Raw genomic sequence first — 22,861 nt, 5'->3', positions numbered from 1 at the left:
TGTGGTCATCGTCAGGCAGCTGAGCTCCACACTGACCTCTCTGCTCACACTGTTTTCATCTGTCTTACATCTGGATGTTAATCATCCACAGTATAATACACAGGAATATGTAGGCTGGTGGGAGGGAAACACACGTGTAAATATTCTGGGATGTTCCAGGGAAAATTAGTGTTTCCAGAGTGTCCCGGGCGCTCGTCTCAGTGTTTAGGAACTCAGTGATTTTATGAATTTTCTTTTTCAGATGGAAAACTTTCAGAGGGCAAGAAGAAATAAACATTTAAAGGGACGAGTTTTTTCCTGAAAGCCTCAAAGAGTGAGTGAAACCCGTTTGTCCAGACTGAATCTGTGAGCGCGTCATTTTGTTTCCGTTCTTTGCATGGCGCTTGTGTCACAGCGGATCTTAAACTGAACTCAAACACAACTCGACCCTGTGTCTGTGGTGTCGGCAGCCTCGTCTGTCTGTCTCTGTGTCTGATATGCTGTTGTTGTTGTTGTTGCCACAGTGACGCATGAAGCATTTCTTCTTCGTGTAAACAAAACTTCCCAGAATCCCATTTTTTTTAAAATGTTTATGCTAAACATATTTTGTTCAGCTTTTTTCCATCTTTGGCTCGTCTTTGTGGCTCCTCGGGCAGCTTTCACTTCCACGAACTTGTGAAAAAGATCCCCCCTCCCACGCGGACGCCAGCCCGCAGCACTCACCAGGTGGTCGATGCCGATACTGTTCCAGCCCTGCATGATGGGCAGGAAGGAGATGAAAGTGGGAATGACCCAGCAGCCGCCGATCATTAAAGCCACTCGCATGGGCGTCATTTTGTTCCGGTAGACCAGAGGCTGGCAGCAGATAGCGTAGTATCTGCAGGGAGATGACAGAGAGAGAGCGTAAGTATGATTACAGGAATCCGACTCACACACACTTATTAAAAATTGCCACAAACACACAGTTTCACCCCAAAGAGAAGAAGAAGAAAAGGAAGCGAGCTGTGAAATGGTTCGATAGGTAGAGCAGAGGTAGAGCAGGTGAAAGTTAAAGGAATCGACAAGTCCGAGCATCTCTTATTTTATTTTCTGTTGCCTGGAATAAATGAGCAAATCCATGAATAGAGCCAAAAACACAAAGAGTCACTGTGAATAAACTGGCTTCTGTCCCCCCGACCTCCTGGCTCTGTTTTCCAGTTTCAGAGAGTGAGACAAGAGGACATTTCCACCATCCTGCATTTACAAAAACATGCTAACCGCGAATAAAAGCCACCAATTAGCACTGACTTCAGCAATGAAACTGTTCCCATTACCTTCCCGTAATGTCTCTTTCCACTCTGTCTTTCTTTGAGCCTGTCTCTCATCATCATCCATCATCATCATCATCTCTGTACCTCTTCTCTCATCCAGCCCTCACGTCTCGCCTTTCTGCTTTTGTCCTCCATCTGTTCTGCTTTGATCCCACCCTTCGATCACAGTTTTATTGCCCCATTCTGCATCCCGAAGGCTCAGCTGAAGACCAGAGGAGCCATGCTGACACCATCACGACCATCTGAGGCCTTTTCTTCACACCGTTCAGCCACTTGTCTCCCAGAGGCACAAACCCGGATCCTCTGCTGCATCTGCCAGTAACCCAACACTGCACACAGGGGGCTGGGCCTGTCGTGGGGTATTCCTTTAAATATTATTTAAAATCAATAATAATGATGATTCTGGCCTAACTCTAACCCTGCCCTATTAAACACAAACTCCTCCCTGTGATGTTCAATCAAACTTCTGCCTCTTCACACACTTGAGGGAAGCTCCACGTCTCACTCTAAGCAACAGACTGGGAGAGACATGAAACCAAAGGAAGGAGAGGAAGCTATTAAAAAAGGAAGTAAAGATAAAAACAAAGGAGGAAGAGGAAAAGAGAAATGAGAAGGATGAGGATAAAGAGGCTGATTAATCCTTTTATCAAAGCTCTGATGACAGATGTGGTGTTCCTCATGGGAACAAAGCCTCCATATCTGCACTTTTATCTGGTCACTGAGCTCACGCCTGTTCCACCGTGACAGGAAACAGATAAAGTCAACCAACCAAAATGGACCTCCTGACCTCCTGCACACAAAGTGCTTCTGTGAGCCGCCGTATGTTTGTTTCAGGTGTAAAACTTCTTGCTGTGCTGAAGCTGCAGAGTCTGCAGTCTTGTGTGAATGGTTAGAAGGTGAAGACCCAGAAACAGGAACCCGAAAACACACAGTGAGGGTAAGCAGACACCCTCACGCACTGAGGAGTAATGAGGATTGACCACAGCTGGGAGGAAACAAGACAGAGGCGTACTCAATTATCAGAAATGCAACAGCAAGTGAACAATAAGAACTGAAGAGGGAAATGCAGACCACCAACAAATAAGAGAATGCTGTAAAAGTCCAAAAATATAACTAGAAGTCAGAAATACGAGGAATACAGAACAGAAGACTCCCACGAGTTCTTCTACTTGATTTAAGCTGTTGCGTTAAAGGTGGTGTTTGATATTCAGGTGATAAAATAGCAGTTTAACCAATCAGTATACTGCAATAGTTTTTGCACATGCCCACAAGTTTTACAGGGTAAAGTAACATGTCAATCTTATTGTAACAGACGTAGCAGACAGGGCCACATATTGCACACGTTGACTTTTCAACACTTTCTTTTATTTCCGGTTGTCATAACTTACACGCAACTGCAGCTTTTCAGTTGCCAGCCAAACACACCAACAACAACGACGCCCCCAGGACCCAGTTCATTCTGCTTTAAGCAGAGTGTGATTGCTGATGCTGCTCAGGTGTGTCCGCCTCCCCCACAGCTGCACCACAGACCATGCCCTGCCACACTTATATATTTCAGCTCTGTAATATTCTTGATATTTAATTTGAAATATTTGTATATATATTAGAGCTCTTTGTTATACTTTGTAAACTTTGTAATATAAAGTATTATTTAAATAGTTCAGCCTGTTACTGTTTTTATTGTCTTTCCTCAGGGATTATTAAAGTGTGCTTAATCTGTGTGTGTGTGTGTGTGTGTGTGTGTGTGTGTGTATTTACATAGCTACATCCAGCTTGTTGTGTGTGAATTTCCTGGTTTTTCTGTTTTTTGAGAGTACTCCTGTCTAATCCCATTTCTGTATTTGGTCTCTCGTCCCTCTGTGTCAGGTTGACATTTGAGCGCCTGGTTCTCTCCTACCTCAAGACCCTCACGGCTCCCCTCCTGGACCCCCTGCAGTTTGCATACAGAGCCAAACGGTCTGTAGATGACGCCATCAACATGGCCCTACACTTCATCCTGCAGCATCTGGACTCCCCAGGAACCTACGCCAGGATCCTGTTTGTGGACTTCAGCTCTGCCTTCAACACCATCCTTCCAGACCATCTCCAAGGCAAGCTTTCCCAGATTAATGTGCCTGATCCCATCTGCCGGTGGATCACTGACTTCCTGACGGACAGGAAGCAGCATGTGAGGCTGGGAAAGAATGTCTCGGACTCCCGGACCATCAGCACTGGCTCCCCTCAGGGCTGTGTTCTTTCTCCTCTGCTCTTCTCCCTGTACACCAACTGCTGCACCTCCACCCACCAGTCTGTCAAGCTAATCAAGTTTGCAGATGACACCACCGTTATTGGACTCATCTCGGACGGGGATGAGTCTGCCTACAGGAGGGAGGTTGAACGTCTGGTGTCCTGGTGCAGCCACAACAACCTGGTGCTGAATGCCCAGAAGACAGTGGAGATTACTGTGGACTTCAGGAAGCACACAGCCCCACTCCCCCCATCATCCTGACTGACACCCTCATCACCTCTGTGGACTCATTCCGCTTCCTGGGTACCACCATCACTCAGGACCTGAAGTGGGAGCCCACCATCACCTCCGTCATTAAGAAAGCCCAGCAGAGGATGTACTTCCTGAGGCAGCTGAAGAAATTCAACCTGCCAACACGGACAATGATGCAATTCTACACTGCAATCATCGAGTCCATCCTCACCTCCTCCATCACCGTGTGGTACGCTGGAGCCACTATCAGGGACAAACAGAGACTGCAGCATGTTGTGCGCTCTGCTGAGAAGGTAATTGGCTGCAGACTCCCATCTCTGCAGGACCTGTACACCTCCAGGACACTGGGGCGTGCAGCTCGGATCTCAGCTGACCCTTCTCACCCTGGACACAGTCTGTTTGACCTGCTCCCCTCAGGCAGGAGGCTCCGGTCCATTCGCACCAGAACCTCTCGCCATAAGAACAGTTTCTTCCCCTCTGCTGTTGGACACATGAACAATAACCACATGACTGTCCCCGCCACTAACACATGACCCTACGCTGTGTCACTGCATCATTCCATGTTTGGCACTGATCACCACCTGCAGTCATGTATATATCTATCTACTTAGTACTTTTAATTCTTATTCTTATTTTTATTTTCATGTCTATTTAAGCGTTATATGACAGTATGTTTGCACTAATCACCGCAGCAATTTCCTAATGTTGTAAACCTGCTCAACATTTGGCAATAAAACCTTTTCTGATTCTGATTCTCACATCATTTCTTAGTGTTTAGAGTTTCTCTTATCTGGGTTTTGTTCTCAGTTGTTTTCGTTATCATGTTTCCCCGTGTTCTCTGTGCGTTGTCTAGTAATCGCCTGCTTGTGATTCCAGGTTTTGTTACTTCGTGTTGTCCGTTAGTAGACGTTTGTCTCCTGTGCCTGTGTATAGTTTAAGCCTCGTGTCTCTTGTCATTCCCTTCCATGTTTCTTTGTGTCCCCGTCTCATCTACTTTTTCCTTTTGTCTCTCCCCGGTCTAGTCGTCTTGTTCTCCTCCAAAAAGTTGATTCAGTTCATCTGGACGTAGCGTTTTGTGGGAGACACGTTTCGTCACTCATCCAAGTGACTTCTTCAGTCTCAGCTGACTGCAGGTTTCCCCAATCTTATAAACAGTACATTTGCATAATGACTGAAACCAGCCCACTGAGGAACAATGGGCTGGGAGGTCAGTTCCTTAATCTTAATTATGCAAATTCTCATGACCATTGATCAACAACCACTGACCAAAACCCACTGACTTACTTGTTGTACGTCAGAAACCGCCGCAAAATACGGAGAGTGTCCTCAGCGACCAGAAGAGACAAGGATGCAACACCGAGGATGTGGACAAGTGGGTGAAGAATTTGTCTGACAGACAGCTCACCCAAACAGAGAAAAACATCCTTGCTAAAGGGCTGAATTTTGCTATAACACCGAGACAAATCCCACTAGTGGAGCTGATCGCAGCCATAGAAACAGCAATTCGTAACAACAATATTGCAGAAGTGGAAGCAGAGCAACTACGGACGAAGGTTTCGGCCTGTCTCAGCAATGTAAAGCCCCCAGCATCCAACATCACCATGGAGGAGAGGAAGGCACTCACATCACTTAGTGATGACAACAACATTATCATCCTTCCGGCAGACAAGGGTAGGTGCACAGTACTGCTAAACCAGAAAGACTATTATGAGAAAATTTTGTCACAACTCAGTGACGAAAATACTTATGAGCCCCTGAAACAAGACCAAGTAAGTGGTTACAGGAAGAGGGTGATAGACTGTCTGAAGCAGTTAGAACAAGACAAGGCTATTGACCGGACCTCGTACCACAGGCTATACCCAGGGGAATCTACACCAAGTCCGTATGGTTTACCAAAAATACATAAACAGGGTGCACCTTTAAGACCAATTGTCTGGATGATCAACTCTGTCACCTATAACATCTCCAAGTTTCTGGCTTCGATCCTCAACCCGCTGGTGGGCAGCTCTGAACACCACATCCAGAACACCCTGGATTTTGTTGAGAAGGTGAGAGATGTCATTATGGAGGCAGATGGAACCATTGATCAATGGTCATGAGAATTTGCATAATTAAGATTAAGGAACTGACCTCCCAGCCCATTGTTCCTTCAGTGGGCTGGTTTCAGTCATTATGCAAATGTACTGTTTATAAGATTGGGGAAACCTGCAGTCAGCTGAGACTGAAGAAGTCACTTGGATGAGTGATGAAACGTTTCTCCCACAAAACGCTACGTCCAGATGAACAGAATCAACTTTTTGGAGATTTACTTCCCTGGATGATTGAGAATGCATCAAGACGTCTTGTTCTCCTCTTCCTTGAGTTCCCGTTGTTCCCTGGTCAGTCTCTCTGTGCCAGTCACTCATGTCTCCATGCCTGTTCACCTCTGTTTCTGTGCCAAGCCCATGTGTCTTAGTCCCGGTGTTTATATTAGTTACTTCCTGTTTTGTTTTGATAGTCCCTCACCTCATGTGCATTATTTTCAGTTTTGCTTCCTCTGTCTTGTTGTCCCTGGTTTGTTCCTGCCTTGTTTCCTGCCTTGCTGTGCATTTACTGTGTCTGTCTCCCTCTTGTCTTTGTCACGCCATCCCTTGCACCTTTCTAGCTGAGCTCCCAGCTCTGAGGTCCCACTGGATGCGTTTTCACTTGTTTAGTGTTAAATGTTTAGATCTGCTCCACTCCTGAGTTCACCCTCAGCATTTGTCAAGCTTGTTTCAAGCAGCAAACACACAGAAAACTTTTCTCTATGATGGTGGAATCAAAGCTTTCATTGATCAGGTTAGTAAACGTGTACGACTTCTACTTGACTCCACAGCGTGTGATGACACAATCTTGTGCTCTCACATTTTGACACACACAGGCTTGTTCTGCTTGTTCCAGCTGTGACGGAGACAAGAACATGCAGATGTTTACACACAGCATAAACTTTTTTATTTCAAATATTCATGTACTGTCACTGAGTGTTTCTGTGGTGTGCACAGTGCGGTGTGGGTCACAGACTTCGCCATCACTCAGTTTTGGCTGGAGCTCAGGTTTGTGCTCAGCTGCTGCGTGTCGATGCTGTATTGCTCCAAAGTGATAAAAAAGCAAATATTGCAGCTTCTAGAAATAATCAGCGCCCAGCCTGACTGTGGTTTGTCCGCTGAACTCCAAACTTGGTATTTCTGTGACCTTTGTGTGTCCTCATAAGTCTGACTGAGGCTGCTCTGCTGCTGTATCACAGCTGTATTCTGTGGACATTTTATTTCTGCCTCCTCTGCTGTGATCCTCCCTCATTACCTACTTGCGGCAACTGGCATTTCACAGCCATCGGTAATTTGGAGTGAGAGTGTGGTCTGCATGTGCAGTGGCATTAAAAAAGGTCAATAGGGCCTTTTCTATCTGAATCCCTAAAATAGTCGTGGAGAAAGGTTGCAGATTGATTATTTAAGTGTGGATGTGGAGGTCTGAGTGACACAGCTCCCCGGTGTGTCCAGCTCCACTGTCAATCCCGGTGTTGTATGAAAGCTGAAATACACACAAAGAGCCAACAGTGGGCACAAAAGCACAAAGACACACAGTGCAGTTAAATGTCGTGACCGTGGGCCTCCAATTCACTCCCCCTGTTTATTTTCTACATTTTAATTCATCATTTATTTGAGAATATCAGAGCTGATTTCTGGAAACAAGCAAACCCGCATGCCGCCAAATGTTCCTTCACATGCGTATCTTCTCGGATGGAAATGTAAAAATAGGAAAACAGCTTTAAGACAATTTCCTGCTACTCCGAAGATACACGTGTCTGAGAGCAATGAAGTTTTCAATAAAAAAAGTATGATGCTTTGCTTTAAGACCTCGCTATAGATTTCCTCTCCTTGGCCCACAGCAACCTGAGAAACCTCATTTTGCTGTGCAGACAAAAATAAAATGACTGTAAAATTCAGCACAAATGAAATCATCTAAAAACGCAAGAATAATTTAAATCCACTTTAGTATTGATTTCTATGGACTGACTTCACCAGGGAGTCTCCATGAATAACACATTTCACATGAATCAATGTAGATAAATATATAATAACAGTCCTGGATGTCATGGATGATTACAGCAGGCTCAGACCAGCTGCTCTTATTGCCTCTCATTGAGGCTTTGATGGTCTTTGGGCTGGATGATCTCTGAACACTGTGTTACTTTCATGAGTTATGTGACTGACAGAGCTGGGGGTGTAATCACATTACATTTTCCAGTGATGAATTCAGAAACCACACTACAGTTACAATTATGTTGTCACTCACGTTACAAAGGTTCTTCAGTTACGTGTCTGAACGTCAGGTGGGCAGCTGCTGCAATCAGCTGATTTCAGCTCACGATTGACAGCGCTGAGGTTACAATTTTTTATAGCATTAAGGACAAATTTGAGATGTGAAGTGCGAACTTTGTCCAGGACAGAAACATCTGTGCTGACCGCATGCTAATGCTAAGCTAACCAAGAACCCCGAGTGTATGCAGACCCCAGCCCAGCAGCCAGAGCCTGAACTTCAGCAGGTAACAGAGGCAGAGCTGAGCAGTCAGCCTCATTTCTACCTGTGCAGGTTTTCTACAGCAGAATCACCATGACGACATCTCTGAAGTCTTTTTGGATGATTTCATATTTGCTTTTAGTTCATTGGGAAAATCAGGTAGCATCAGGTCATTTTATGGAGTAATAAAAAGTAATGTAAGAAATTACTTTCTCTTTGATTACTTAAGTACTATCCTACATTGCTTTTAAGTAAAAGTAAATTGTGTGTAATAGATTACTTTTACATTGGTCATGAACATGACCAACTTGCTTTCAGACTGGATCATTCACAAACCACTGACAGCAAAACTTTCCAGTAATATTATAAGACTGAGATCTGTTTAATGTGTTAATGTGATGACATCTTTGATCAGATTCTGTGAAAGCAGAATTCATGATGATAGAGACTGTTCTCTATCCTGTTGTTTAAAATGATTTGATTCAGCTCTGAGTGTTTTTGTGCCTTTTACTCGTAGCATCGTCCTCGAGGTGTTTCTGCTATTTTTAGTCTTCATTCACTTCTTTTCAGCTCAGCAGATGAATAAGAAGCTTTCTTGTGCAGCTGCTCTCTTCTTTTCTCTTCTTTTCTTCTCCAGCTCCCTTCAAATATATATTTTTGTAAAATTGGTGAAACACTTGATGTCTAATATTCTTTTTGTTGCACCCCTCCAACCCGCACACACACAGCTTCTGTTTGAACTTGAGTGTTTTCAGAATCTCAGCTTTATTTGGTTCTTCCAGCAGCCATGGTGACCTCTGACCTGTTTCAGGCTGACGGAAGAAGAATCCAGCTGCTGTTCAAATGTCTCCGTTCACTCAAGATGTTTGGACAAGTTAAGCTCAAATATAAATGACTGGATAATGGCTGAATTCCATTTCGCTTGGATCCGGGTGACTCCAGTCAAGCTGTCATGGATTACTGCCACAGCCAGTGAACAGTGGGCAACTCTAGTTTTATTCCAGCTTCTCTGTAATCCATGTTATTAGCCACACCTGTGCTTTTCTTTCTGGTGGCCTTCTGGAAACAGGTGCTGTGTCTCAGTTCAAGCACTTCCACGTACGAACTTCCTGCGTATAAAGACGGGTGTAGTCGTCTGTCAGTTAGCGCTTTACCCCACACTGGGAGTTTTCTGGAAGGATCTTGTTTGTGGAGAGGATGGAGTGATACAGTGATCAGACACTAGCTTGAAGCTGGAACCACAGACTGTACCGCTAAGCAAAATCATGGATATCTCCCAGTTTATTCAAACAAAATCCCAAAACCGGAGCTCAGATTTCTTGGACGGTCTGTTAGTACAGTGACATCACAGCAGCCCCGTTATTGGTCACATGATGTCATTAAAATATTCCGAAGGGCTCCAACAGCACAAACATGGTCCAGAGGTCCAGCTCAGGACGAGCTCTGAGAGAGTCTGAATAAAATCATCAAGGATGGCTGAGATGTGTGCAGGACCAGGAGGACCAGCCTTCAACAAACAGCTGCTGCATATTCGTCCACAGCGGACTAATGACCCTGAAGGCTCGAGGACTCTGGATGGACCTAATTATACACTGGCTGGGATATGAAGCTCTCTTCCTCCCTCCACATTTAGTGTAAGACTGTGGCAAAGATGACGGGTCCAGAGGTGTGATTTGAGAGCCAACTTTATTCACACAGTGCGACTACAGCTCTCAGCTGCAGGCCGCACATACTCCTTGCCACCACACACCCCAACAACCCTGAATGTCTTAACTCGGTGGGCGTGATTGCGGATGACCACGCCCCACCACAGAGACATCCTCGTAGCTCATAGCTGTTATGTTAAAGTAGTGATTTCTGATGTGATGATATAACGATTTATAATCAGACTCGATGCTTAAATGTTTAAATGCTTAAACAGTGAACTGTGCACATTAACCTTGTAATTCTGTGAATAACAGTTCAGGATTCGGTTTGTGTCTGTAACATCTAATGAACAGTCATTCCAGCCAATAAAAATGATCCTTGGGGCCTGTATCCTCGCCACTAAAGCAATAACCCAGCATCACGGCTAGAGCTTACATCATTAAGAGGAGAGGAAGCAGGGCAGGCGCTCAGATGAAGACAGCTAGGAGCTGACCGTGCCTCCTCATCGCTGGATTCAACTCTCAGCTTATTCAGACCCTTCAGATGGAGAGCCAGTCCAGATGGCCTGTACAGGTGTGCCTGGAATCTAAAGGGGGTTATGTACAATGAGCCTGATTATCTGTGAGGTCAAGAAGCTTGTGCAGCTTCTACATGGCTGTCGGTCATGTCTGGACAAATGAACGATAATGAGTGAGCGACCCAGAACATGAAATACCTTTAGCAAAGCAGAAAAAAATAACAAGACGTGTATTTCTATGAAGGTTTGGCCGAGTCGCCCCATAAAAACGATTCGCTGGAGGCAAACATACACTCTGCCTGTCTGTGTGTCATAAACACGTGAAAAATTAAATGTTAATAATTTTAAAGCTGAAAGGAGAAATGAAAAGTAATTTTTTCACAGATGGAAGATAAAACATCTCTGCATCTTTCATCTGTCTTTCATCACTTCATCATATTTTCTACATATGAATGTAGCAAAAAACAAAGGGGAAAAATGATACGTTAAGATGGAGACATTTGCGTTTCTTTCATGGACATTCTGTTGTGTTCCTGCTGTGTTTATGCTTCCTTCCACACATGCAGTCAGCAGACGCTTCTATCACAGATTTATAATTCATAACTTCTCTGGTCTGACATCTGACATCTTTTTAGGTGCAACAGAAGATCTTCCCTCTCTGTAGTGGTTTTCCGTCTGCTGCTAGCTCACTTCTCCCCACACGATGTGATGGTTGTTTGAGCTGCAGGAGCACTGACTCTCCCCCCCAGCCTGGTTTCTTTCTACTAGACTCACGATTAGCACTGAGCTCAGCCCGGGTCAAAGTTCTTCCTGTGAAATCCAACTTGCTCCACAGGTTTCTGCACAGTGGAACATGCTTTTGCCTCTGTACAGCATCTCAGCGAGCCGTGGGAGCGATTCAGGTTACAAGTTTCTGTTCAGCATTCTTTTATTGAAAGCAGAGCCAGAACCAGAGCACCCCTCCCCCCTGCAGAACCAGAGCCCCTAGTCCTGTGAAAAACTATGTCCATCGCTGCGCTGCCATGGGAATTAGGAGGGAAAGGAGCAGCTGCTAATCAAAATTAGCTGATCATCAGCAGTGAACACGTCTATAAAAGCTGAGGTTAGGTATCGTGGACGTCGCAACACATTCAGCCCATCCTCAGACAGTGCAAAGACAAAAACCCAGGAGCACAACCTCAGATCTGTAGCTGTCAGTTAGCAGGTTAAAGTTCATGACAGCACAGCAGGAGAAGTCCAGTCCTGAAGCTACGCTGTGAAGAGGAGCGGACCAAAACTCCTGCACAGTGCTAAGAGAGACTGATGACGTCTCGCAGGAACCATCACTGTGAGTTACTGCGGCTGAAGGAGGACCTAAAGCTGTTGGATCACAGGCTTTTTCCATTTTCTGATTTCTCCTGTAACGAACCACCTCTGCTGTTTCTACAGAGCAGCACACTGGCTCACATTAGCATTCCCAGAACATCAAATACTGAAGTTTAGTCAGGAAACTCTGCCCGAGTGCCCCCGGGCAGAGTGATCCTCACTATGTGATCACCCGGGCCCCCCCCCGGGTGATCACATAGTGAGGATAGTTCACAGTGATTAATGCAACTTAAGCCAAAGCAACTGAAAAACCAAAAGCAAGCCTCCAGGTTAACTTTTATGCATTTCCAAAAAAGGCTAACCCTCAGAGTCCAGAACAACATGTGGCACCCTGAGACCAGAGAGCATCGGCGTGCTTTGCCCAAACTTGGACCTACTGGACAGGATTACTGCTTTTATAAGAACCTGCAGACTGTGCCCCACCGCGGCTTCAACATGAGCTCAGCTGTACTTTACAACATTCCCTATCAGGTGTATATATTCATGCTCACTATAAATGAGGACCCTCTGGTTCAGCTCCACAGTTTCTACTTCAGTTTCCGTGCCATGGTTATTCTACACATTCACATTGTCGATAAATGTTTTTCTGACACACTTGATTTCTACCTCGAAAGGAGTGTGCCTCCGAGACAACGGGGCACAGCTGACCCGTCGGTTCATGAAGAGGTTTGTTGTCGGGGCTAAAGTGTGCTAGCAGACGCTACGTTACATGTTTTACAGAATAACACTTCATATGAAGTAAAACTGCATATGAAGAATTTCTGCTTTCCTGTTGTTGTGACGGAACCAGTGCTCACATTTGTTTCTGCTGTCCTCTGTCCATGTGTCTGTTTGTGGGATGTTACCTACACAGTATCAGAGGAACATTTAATCTGGGCACCATATGGAGCTCCAGCCTCTCTCTGCCTGACGGATAGAAAACTGCTGCACTTTCACACTGTGACATCCGTCAAGTTTTCAGCGCAACAGGCAGACACACGACAACCTGTGATTATTGCTCTACGGTTTACAAACTGCTCTGAAGCAGCTGCCTCTTCTTACAGTAATGACATGTTATTAAAGCTCACCAGCCTTTCTCATTAATTATCACATTACCTGTAACTCTTAATCAAAATGACGGTATGTTTTCACACGTGTGGACGGTTGTGTCACGTATGCGATTTGTAGCGTGTGCACTTCAGTGGGGTGGCTGTAGCTCAGGAGGTAGAGCAGGTCACCTACTGATCGGAAGCTTGGTGGTTCGATCCCTGGCTCCTCCAGTCTGCATGTCAAGTATCCTTGGGCAAGATACTAACCCCAACTTGCTCTCCGATGCATCCATCGGAGTATGAATGTGTGTGAATGTACTTAGAAAGCACTACGTATAGATAAAGTGCTTGTGAGATTGGGTGAATGAGGCATGTTGTATAGAGCGCTTTGAGTACTCCGGGAGAGTAGAAAAGCGCTATATAAGAGTCAGTCCATTTACCATCTAGCTACTGTTAGGAAAACACAGACTCGGCTGGCCGCGTGTGGAACAGCAGGAACTTTATAATCGAGAAGCTGAACAGACTGATGCACTTTGTCACTCACATTAAAAGCAGGAAGTGTGTGTGCAGCTAATTAGCAGGTAGGGGAGGAAAATGCAGGGCACAGTAGATTTGATCATACACAGGGGACGGGGCACTCGAGGGTAACGAGGGGCGATTGCCTTGCTATGAATTGGTAATTGAAGCTGTGCCAGGATGCAGAGACAGCTGTACATACACAGGAATACAAAACTCCCGAAGCCAGATAATTTAATAAAGAAACCATTTCCTCCTTTGTTGTTTGTGGCTCTGCATTAAAAATACATGCACACACATGTGAGAGACGGAGCTCACTGGTGTGAAACAGATAAATAACGGTCAGAGTCATTAAACATTTATTCTGCATTCAGCCTGCAGGCCTCAGACAGGTCACCGAGTCCTGCCTGTTTTCTGATTATGGACACATCATTAGTGAATGATGCACAGCACAGCGCTCGTCAGCATCCAGCACCGGCCCGCAGGGCCACACAGCAACTTGTAATGAGGATTGCTCCACGTGAAATCATTCAAATCCAAACAGTCCAGCCTCGGCCCGCTCACAACCAGCTGAATCTTTGTACAATAACCTAATGAAGACATGTAAAATGTTCCTTTCATACTGTGAATATTTTCACAGGAGTGGGTCGCAGTTCAAGTTACTTTACCAGCCTTCTCATAACTTTGTCATGTATGGCATTTTCAGAGCTGAAAAACACATTTAGGCTGTGTTTGCCACTGAAACCGGTTTTATATCTTTTCCCAGAGTCCGTGTGAAGATTAACTGTGCTTTGTCTCAGCAGCTCTGCTTTCACCCACATCTCACTGCTTAGCTGTGATTGCTACAGACTCATTTCAATAGTGCTGCTGCTCACACTTGTACACAGATAGCATCTGATTACTTTCAAACGTCATTAGATTAGATCAAAGTTCGAGTGAAGCCAAATACATATTCCACAAACTCTGACTTTCAGAGCTCTTTCAGGTGGAGGAGGCTGTGCAGCTTAATTTGTTCCCTCAGTATCACTTTGTTGGGATTTAAAACTGTGTTTGAAAAGTTAGGAAGAAATGCTGATGTTCACTCCAGCTGTCTGCAAAATCCTAAACAACATGATACAAGCAACTTTAATAAAAGACAAGAAAACACAAGCTAGGAATATTTGACTTAAAGGTTAAAACATGTCTTCACCCTGAAATTAAAGAAGAGCTGCTTTTGTCTGTGCGCACACACACACACACACACACACACACACACCTCAGTCTCCTGCAGGATGACGAATAATTAAGAACAGAAAACGAGCCCCTCCATCAGAGGTGTGGGAATTGATAGCCTCGAGCCAGCCAATCAAAGCCAATGGTTTGATGTGGCCTGCAGCCAATCGTTATATTCAGTATATGTGCACACATGCACGAGAGACCCCGACCAATGAGAATGAGAGTGGTGCAGGTTAAGTGGTAGATTCCAGCAGATCAGACACGCACACACACACACAGAGGACAGACAGTCAGACGGTCTCACCTGTCCAGGGCGATGCAGCACAGGTGTAGTATCGACGCGGTGGTGAGCAGAACGTCCAGAGAAGTCCTCACCAAACAGAAGGTCTCGCCGTAGATCCAGTGCTGGTGGACCAGCTCAATGGCGCCGAACGGCATCACCAGCACCGACACGAGCAAGTCGGCAAACGCCAGCGACACGATGAAGTAGTTGGTCTTGATTTTCCTGAAGAAAGAGAGGCGGGATCAGGAGGATGTCCATGCGTTGTCAGAGTTGCACGCACTGACTGAGAGCACTTACTCTCTGACTGAGGTCATAACCATTGGAGCCTGTCAGGTTTAAGAATGTGAAGTATGTATTTTAGAGAGCACAGTGCTTCCATCTGCGTCCTTAGACCCGAGCTGGAAGCAGCATTTTACCCAGCGACCACTAGTCCCTGTAGTCAGGGTCCACACCTATCTGGCTCCTCCCACAGCATGGCTATTTAAAACTCTAAGGTCTTTAAAGATGAATAAATGTCTAAAACTAAAGCTCTTCTCCTGCAGCACACCCTCTCAGAATACTCTGATCAGAGTCAGCATGCATGTTTGACCTGTCAGACATGCATGCTGTCCTGGGGAGGTCAGGGAGGACTGTGACTGGCCAATAGCTCACAGGTGAGAAGCGGGACAGTGTGTCATGGTTTGTTTTTGGTTTTAAGAAGGATTTGTGTCTGTGCTGTGACCTTACATTCATGTTATGGGTTTGGTGCCTCAGGTTTGGCTGATTAAAGGTTTGTTGGTTCCCGTTCGCGTGTGTGAGTCTGTCCTCTTACACTGCTCCTGTTACTCCCCCCCCCCCCCATCCTTTGTTGCGTCCCTTTGACTGAGTTTGCATGTGTGCTTTTCACACAGTGGTGCACGATCAGCTGCTCCTTTTCAGTGTGTGTGTTTCTTACGTTTAGTAAGAAACACACACACTGAAAAGGAACACACACACACACACACACACACACACACACACACACACACACGTACATGTCTGAGTGAAGAACATGAGATTTTGGGATGAATCCTCACTGATTTCTAAGCTCCTGCTGAGTCTTTGTTCCTTTTTTCTGTGTTAAGTGACTGTCTTTATCCAGCAGCACGGATCCCACAGACGAGTCACACTCCTCCAATTTCACCAAGATAAAGACGACAAACTTTTTACAAAAACCACAGACAGTTACTCTCATCTTCTTCACCAATTGCTACAGCGGGCTCGTGCTAGTCAGCAGTTCAGAGAGAGGAGGTTGATAACGTTTTGCTCACATTTTTATTGATTTGATGAGTCGCATGTTGTCAGAAACACAGCCCATTTCATTCAAAGCATAAACAGCCTTCACTTTTCGATGAACCACTTGTCTCTGAGTGATTCTGTGTCGCCTACACGTTTCTTAACGGTTGTGGGCAAGCATGGGGGTCTGTACGGAAATGGGAAATGGACATGTTCTTATATAGCGCTTTTCTACTCTGTCTGAGTACTCAAAGCGCTTTATACAACTAATTCATTCACCCAATCACACAAGCACTTTTTTCTGACCTAAGTGCTAAGTAGTCTACCATTCATACACATTCACACTCTGATGGATGCATCGGAGAGCAACATGGGGTCTTGCCCAAGGATATTTGGCATGCAGACTGGAGCAGCCTAGGATCGAACCACTGACCTTCTGGTTAGTGGCTGACCTCAAATAGAGAAATGTGGGTGTGGCTTCAGCACGAGTCTGCTAATGTGGGATGAGCCTGATTTAGTAACGAGCATGTGGCGGCATCTGTTATCACCATCACAAACCTGATGGTGATTTTGTGTGTTTTAGCACATGTTAACACATGTCGCACTCTGCAGCATCACACACACAAACAAAAACCACTTATTCTCTCTTATGTTTTGGATTATCTGCTGGAGTTTGAGTCTCTTGGTTATACTTTAGTCCAGTTAATGTCTACTTTCTGTTAGCTTTCTGCTTCAGGTGATTTGGTTTATTTAGTGTTTTGTGTTTCCTGTGTGCAGTGTCGCCCCGTGTAGGTGTTCTCGTCTTCTGTTACTTCCTGTTTTATTTTGTCACAGCTGGGTTAAATTTTCGGACACGTGCTGAGCATGCCCGAACCTTTGGAGCTGCACAGCACACCTCCCAGTTCACCCTCCGTCTGAAACATGCTGCTTTAGCTCCTCCCCCTCTAAGACAACTGTAGGTGGGATGAATGAGATGACCTCATTAGAAATAGCCACTCTCTATGACATCACACTGATCCAGGTGTTAAAAAACTGCCATAAATCATCTATTTTATCCGACGATGGGCCATCATATTCATCATTTCTAACATTCTAAATGATGGAGCATTCACCCCCCCCCCCCCCCCCCTCCCCAAATCAGCTTTACTTCCATCTTCTTAAGTACATTCTATGGATTTCACTCTGCAGGTTTTAAACTGTGCTTCACTGCTCACACACCTTGGACAGACAGACGCACACACACACACTTACTGCAGTTTGACAAAACAAAGAAATCCTGAGACGAGGTGATAGCTTGCCACTCTCAGTCAGCTGTAAAATCCTGGACTTGTGTGTGCAACAAATCAATTTCAGCTATTGATTAGTGGCATCACAGTTTGTCTGTGATGCCACTAATAACCTGATGGACAAAAAGGCAGCTGCACAGCAGTCAGTCAGTAATTCACTCAAAGGCAGAAAACACCACCACTAACAGCTCTGCAGACAAAAAGTCGGTCAGTCAGCCGCCTCGTCTCTGCGCTGTCAATGTCCGCGTCTATAAATAACCTCAGTACGAGGGAAAGGCCGCGAAGGCTTTCCATCCATCCACTGCTCTGGAACAGGCCGGTACACCTCTGCCTGCAGTAAATCCTGCACACACACGCACACACGGAGCTGTGTTGGCTATAATTCAGAGCAGTTTAGAAGCATTAAGAAGCCCTGAGGTGGAGGAGGAGGCACTGTGTTTAGTCAGGATGACAGACTGTGTTTAGCTGAAAGTCCTTTGAATAAATAAACTTTATTAGCAGGGACTGTGTGACGAGGACGTCCAACATGTAAGATCTAAGAAAAGATGATTCAAACAGAAAGGTCAGAGAGGAGAAGCAAACATGCAGGAATCATTTCAGATGCTCTCATATTCATCACGTTTCTGTCCTGTCCAGTCAAACTATTTCTGGCTGGGTCACCTCCTGATGGCGAAGCCACGTAAACTAAACGACCATCTGCATTTATAACAAATGCCGATAAAAAGCACAAAGCTTGTAATCTTGTTTTGCAGAATAGAGCCGGAGGCCTCGACGGCGTCTGCAACAACACAATCACAAAGACAAGCTTTAATGGGAATGATAAACCCTACAGTTCAATTAAATCCCCATAACTGGATTTTTATTTCATTACTGCCTTTCTGAGGAATTTCTGAGAGGTGCAGTCTGGAATAATAATAAAGGAATTTAAACTTTAATGTTTTTTTTAAAAAAACAGCACAAAACCCTGAAATCAGCAATTACACCGAATTAATCCTTGGAGGATACACAGTTATTTATTTCATTCATTTAAATCAGAAAAAATCATTTCAAACTCAATTAAGTCAGCCAAATATTTTATGACTACAACTAAAAACACGACTCCAAATAGCACTTTAATGAAGTGCAGGGATAATTTAACGACAATCTCAAAGGCAGAAATAAAACAATGGAAAGAATGAATGAATCGTTTGGAAAGGTCTTTCTTTCATGTTCTTTTTCACTTAAACTATTTTATTTGATGAATTTAGTTCTTACTTTTGTAAATGATGTAAATAAACTTTGATGTTAAAAGACAAAATCAGAAATGTGGAAGCAAAGTTTCTGCTGCGACCCGTTTATAACAGCGAGCACTCGCAGAGCTGCTCAGTGTCTATAAACACACACACTGTGTTGCAGCGTGTGTGTGTGTTCACACACTCGACATGACACACAGAGAGAAACAAAAGGTGGTAACAGTGATTTTGTTTGTGTGATGTTTCATGATGAGTGCTTTACCACCCTCTGAATCACCCTCTGCTGGTGTTTACTGTGTGTGTGTGTGTGTGTGTGTACTGTACATTAGGTAAACATGTAAAATGCCTCTAAGCTGTTGAGCTCCCTCACACAGACCTGGCTGCTGTGGAAAAACCCGACCTCTGCCTCGATGATTTACTGGTTACGAGAATAAAGCGCTCAGGTTATTTCAAACCACAGATGAAAGATTATGAGAGAAACAGAGACTTACTCAGCAGTTTTTATTATTTATAAATTATTCTGATTGTGACATATTGAGCTGCTAATGTTATCTTATATTATATTATCACCAAATGGCTGTGTTCCTCATTAATTTGTTCCTCGCAAATTAATGAGGAGCACCAGGTTTACAAACCTGGTGCTCTCGAGAGCACCAGGTTTACTTGTTGTTCCTAGAGTATTTAAAAGTAGAATGGGAGGCAGAGGGTTCAGTTTTCAGGCCCCTCTTCTGTGGAAGCAGCTTCCAGTTTGGATTCAAGAGACAGACACTATCTCTACTTTTAAGATTCAAACCTTCATATAGTTAGGGCTGGATCAGGTGACCATGAATCGGGGGTTCCCATTAATTTAGTAACTGGGATTATAAATTTGGAAAAGCTGGTCCCAGACTGAGTGAGAGCGACTCTGCAGTGAGGGATGAGGAAGACGTTTACAAAGGCACATGAAAAGCAGCTTCAGGAGGAATGGGCATTATGCTGTAATCTGAGTTTCTCTGACTACAACAAGACTACAAACAGACGGGTGATAGTCATCCATGAGCTGCTGGAACCGTTTTTTATTCATTCACATGGATTCTCTGAAAAACATCTCCTTAAAATAATGATTTCCACCATAAAAATAGGGGTGGGCGATATAAACGATATACGATAGCAACTATATAAATTTGGCCAATGATAGAGATTTTGACTATACCGCTCTACCGCGATAGCGCATGTTGAAGCGGCTACAACCATTATCATCTACAAATTATGCCGGGCGACAGTCATAGCAAAGAGATGAAGCACTTTTGAAATATGGGGAAAGCCAAAAACTGCGCTTCCTCCACTTCCGTAGCATTGATTCATTAATGTTGAATTCTCTCGCAGCTGCTCTATTCCCATGTTGTTGCAGCATATTAATAACTAACCTCGTATTGTGGATGAATAATCTCAGTTGTTCTCCTGACTGAAGTTTGGCCCGTGTATAGTATCCTGCTATGCGATTGCATTTGTCCCTAACCACCACAATCCCTCACGTTAACTTTTATCGAGTGGAAAAATCGTTGGCGTTCATCCTCCAGCTTCACTGTGCTAATGTTATGCTAACACAGCTGCGTCGCTAGCAATCACGTCACGTAGCACAACATTATATACCAGGTAGTCCAACTTCAGGAACCCTGCAAACGTCACTGCTGTTTAGTTTTCTGTCTTCATTTATGTTGGAAGTGATAGCAGAGCTGTACATTTTAATTAGTTACAAAAATCTCTCAGTCGGAACATGGTATGTCATGTTTAGGTGGAAACTAGCGAGCTAACTTCCTGTTAACTTGTAACTCCGTTAAATTTAATAAATTCTGTTTTCATGGATGCATGGATGTTAAACTTAATTGTTACACCTGGTAAAGGACCAACGCTGATGATTTCATTAAATATGAAAGAATTTAGACCGTTTTTAACTCTTAGTGTTCGTTTGACTTTGGGACCTGAAGTGGACGGAGTTTTGGACCCACATTACTCCGCGAAGCTTCTCACTACAGCAGCCGTAATGCTCTGACAATCCATCAAGCAGTGCGGCTTACCAAAGTTGTACTAAAACATTTTTTAACAGATTTCTGCACGCCAAAATCTGTTCGAGGTCAGTAAGCAATTCATACATAAGGAACACTCTCGATTTTTGTGAAAATGTTATACAGAAGAAAAGAATATATCGCGATATTTATATCGTTACTGCACGTGCTTCAAATTATACCGCGATATGGATTTTAGGCCATATCGCCCAGCCCTACATAAAAATTAATTCATTAATTAATAATCTACTCATCATTGTTTAACTGAGTTGAGATCTGATGACTGCTGTATGATTCACTTTCACTTTAAACTCTTTTAAACTCCCATCAGGACAGAAATATTTGAACGTAAGCTACTGTTTGTCTGTCTCACAGTGACTCTCTTCTCTCGCTGTCAGGTGTCAGCCTCCAGGTCTGAAAAACGAATCCAACGCGTACCTGCCAAAACACACAGCCCCCGATTCTATTGACAGGTGGAGGCGACACAGGCGGCTGGAGTTCCTGAACTGGACCTCTGGGCCAGGTTTGCGCTGTTGGAGCCTTTTGAGGCACTTTTAATAACATCATGTGACCAATACCATGGCTGCTGTGAGGTCACTGTACTAACATTATTGTCCAAGACTTTTTGGGGCACAGTGAGATTCAATGATTTTATCTGGATGTTACTGAGCTCAGCATCCTCCAAATATGATCAGTTCTGGCTCCAAAAAGCCAACATGACTGATTAATGTTAGGCTGCAGAAAATAATGGGAGATGTGACACTGTCCATCTTTTGTTTACAGTTTTTGGTTTGCATAAGCACTTGTCCCACATATAAACCCAAAACCACACAAATCACACACCAACTGTATGTGAGCCTTTACAGACCGACAGGCACGACCACCGTCACAGTGACTGATCTCACCACTGGTAATCTAACAGCTGTTCCTACCTGGGATACTCATGATTCCTGTAAATGATGTGCAAAGAGTTCCTATTTACTTTATCGCCCACGTTCACCAGAGGGACGTCCCCACTGAGCATTTCCCAGTGGACAAAAGAACAAAGACATAAATGTTCTCACCTCAGCAACGTAAGACATCACAGCAGACATGCCGTCACTCACTGACTTCAACATGCCACACACACACACACACACACACACACACACACACACACACACACACACACACACACACACACACACACACTACATCCCATGAGTCAAAGGTCATGAGAGGGGCAAAGAAAGAAAGATGAGAGACGTCAGACAGAGAGAGGGACAAAGAGAAGGGCGAGGTGAAGACGGAGGACTGAAGCACTGAGGTGACAGCAGCTCCCACATGACCCTCCATCCTCAGCCTGACCCTCTGACTCCGCCTCTAATTCCTTCACTTTTCATACACCCTTCTCCTTTGCTTCATGAAGATCAGAGCTGCAATGGTGGAAACCACTTTAGAAAATACAGACACACACGAAGAAGCAGTTTCTGCCATGATTCTGTAGATGTTACAGACCGTGGAGGCAAACACAAAGTCCATAAAGGAGAAAATAGCACATACACATCACACACTGAAGAAGGAGAAGGAGTGACAGCAAACATTAATACACACAGAGGGGAGCTGGAGGAAGAAGAGACAGCAGGGAGAACGAGACACAACTGAACCAAATCACAGGATGACACGAGGAAGCAAAACTAAGGCACAAGGAACACTATCAAAATAAAGGAAGTGAGATCACTAAACACAGACGTGAACGTAACACAGACTCATCACATGAGGATGGAACACAGGGAGGGATTCACATCTAAAGCAGCTAAGAAAAAACTGAATCCGCTAAAGATCCAACAATAACCATTACCAGGAATCAAAAAAATATTTAAATAAGAAACAGGCAGTGAAAAAAAAATGTGCTGCTCTGACTGTTGCTGATTTACTCTCATGCACATCAGCCAATTACACAGAAGCGCCCTTAAGAAGAAGGTCGTTCCCACCTGAGTTGTCTGTCCTTGCAGACGGCCACCATGACCAACAGGTTTCCAAAGATGCTCATCAGCATGACCAGAGACAGGAAGCAGATCAGGGCCATCCGCTTTGGCATGCTATCGCTGCAGGGAGATAAAACAACACCATGTCAGTTTAAGTCTAAAAGCCTGCTAGGATTCTGAACTGAGAGGATTCTGTCACATT

At 44.5% G+C, this 22,861-nt stretch overlaps 1 protein-coding gene across 5 annotated transcripts in view; it reads right to left on the bottom strand.

Moving 5' to 3' along the window:
* htr4 (5-hydroxytryptamine receptor 4) overlaps positions 1-22,861 on the bottom strand; it is a 162,990-nt gene that overhangs the window by 49,998 nt on the left and 90,131 nt on the right. For 3 of the 5 annotated variants that reach the window (XM_085286906.1, XM_085286913.1, XM_085286896.1), the window contains exons 3-5: positions 22,666-22,779; positions 14,897-15,097; positions 703-856 (exon numbers count right to left, since the gene is read on the bottom strand). In XM_085286906.1, the coding sequence (XP_085143032.1) occupies positions 703-856; positions 14,897-15,097; positions 22,666-22,779 (469 nt within the window). The remainder of the gene's footprint in view (positions 1-702; positions 857-14,896; positions 15,098-22,665; positions 22,780-22,861) is intronic. The other 2 variants (XM_085286929.1, XM_085286921.1) reach the window with 1 other exon arrangement.

Source organism: Mchenga conophoros, linkage group LG2 (genome assembly GCF_057382185.1).
Source record: "Mchenga conophoros isolate Kocher_MC1m ecotype Shallow Benthic linkage group LG2, M_conophoros_male_GT1.1, whole genome shotgun sequence".
Lineage (NCBI taxonomy): Eukaryota > Metazoa > Chordata > Actinopteri > Cichliformes > Cichlidae > Mchenga > Mchenga conophoros.
The sequence above is the reverse complement of the archived record's forward strand: the minus strand, read 5'-3'. Positions and strand labels throughout refer to the sequence as shown.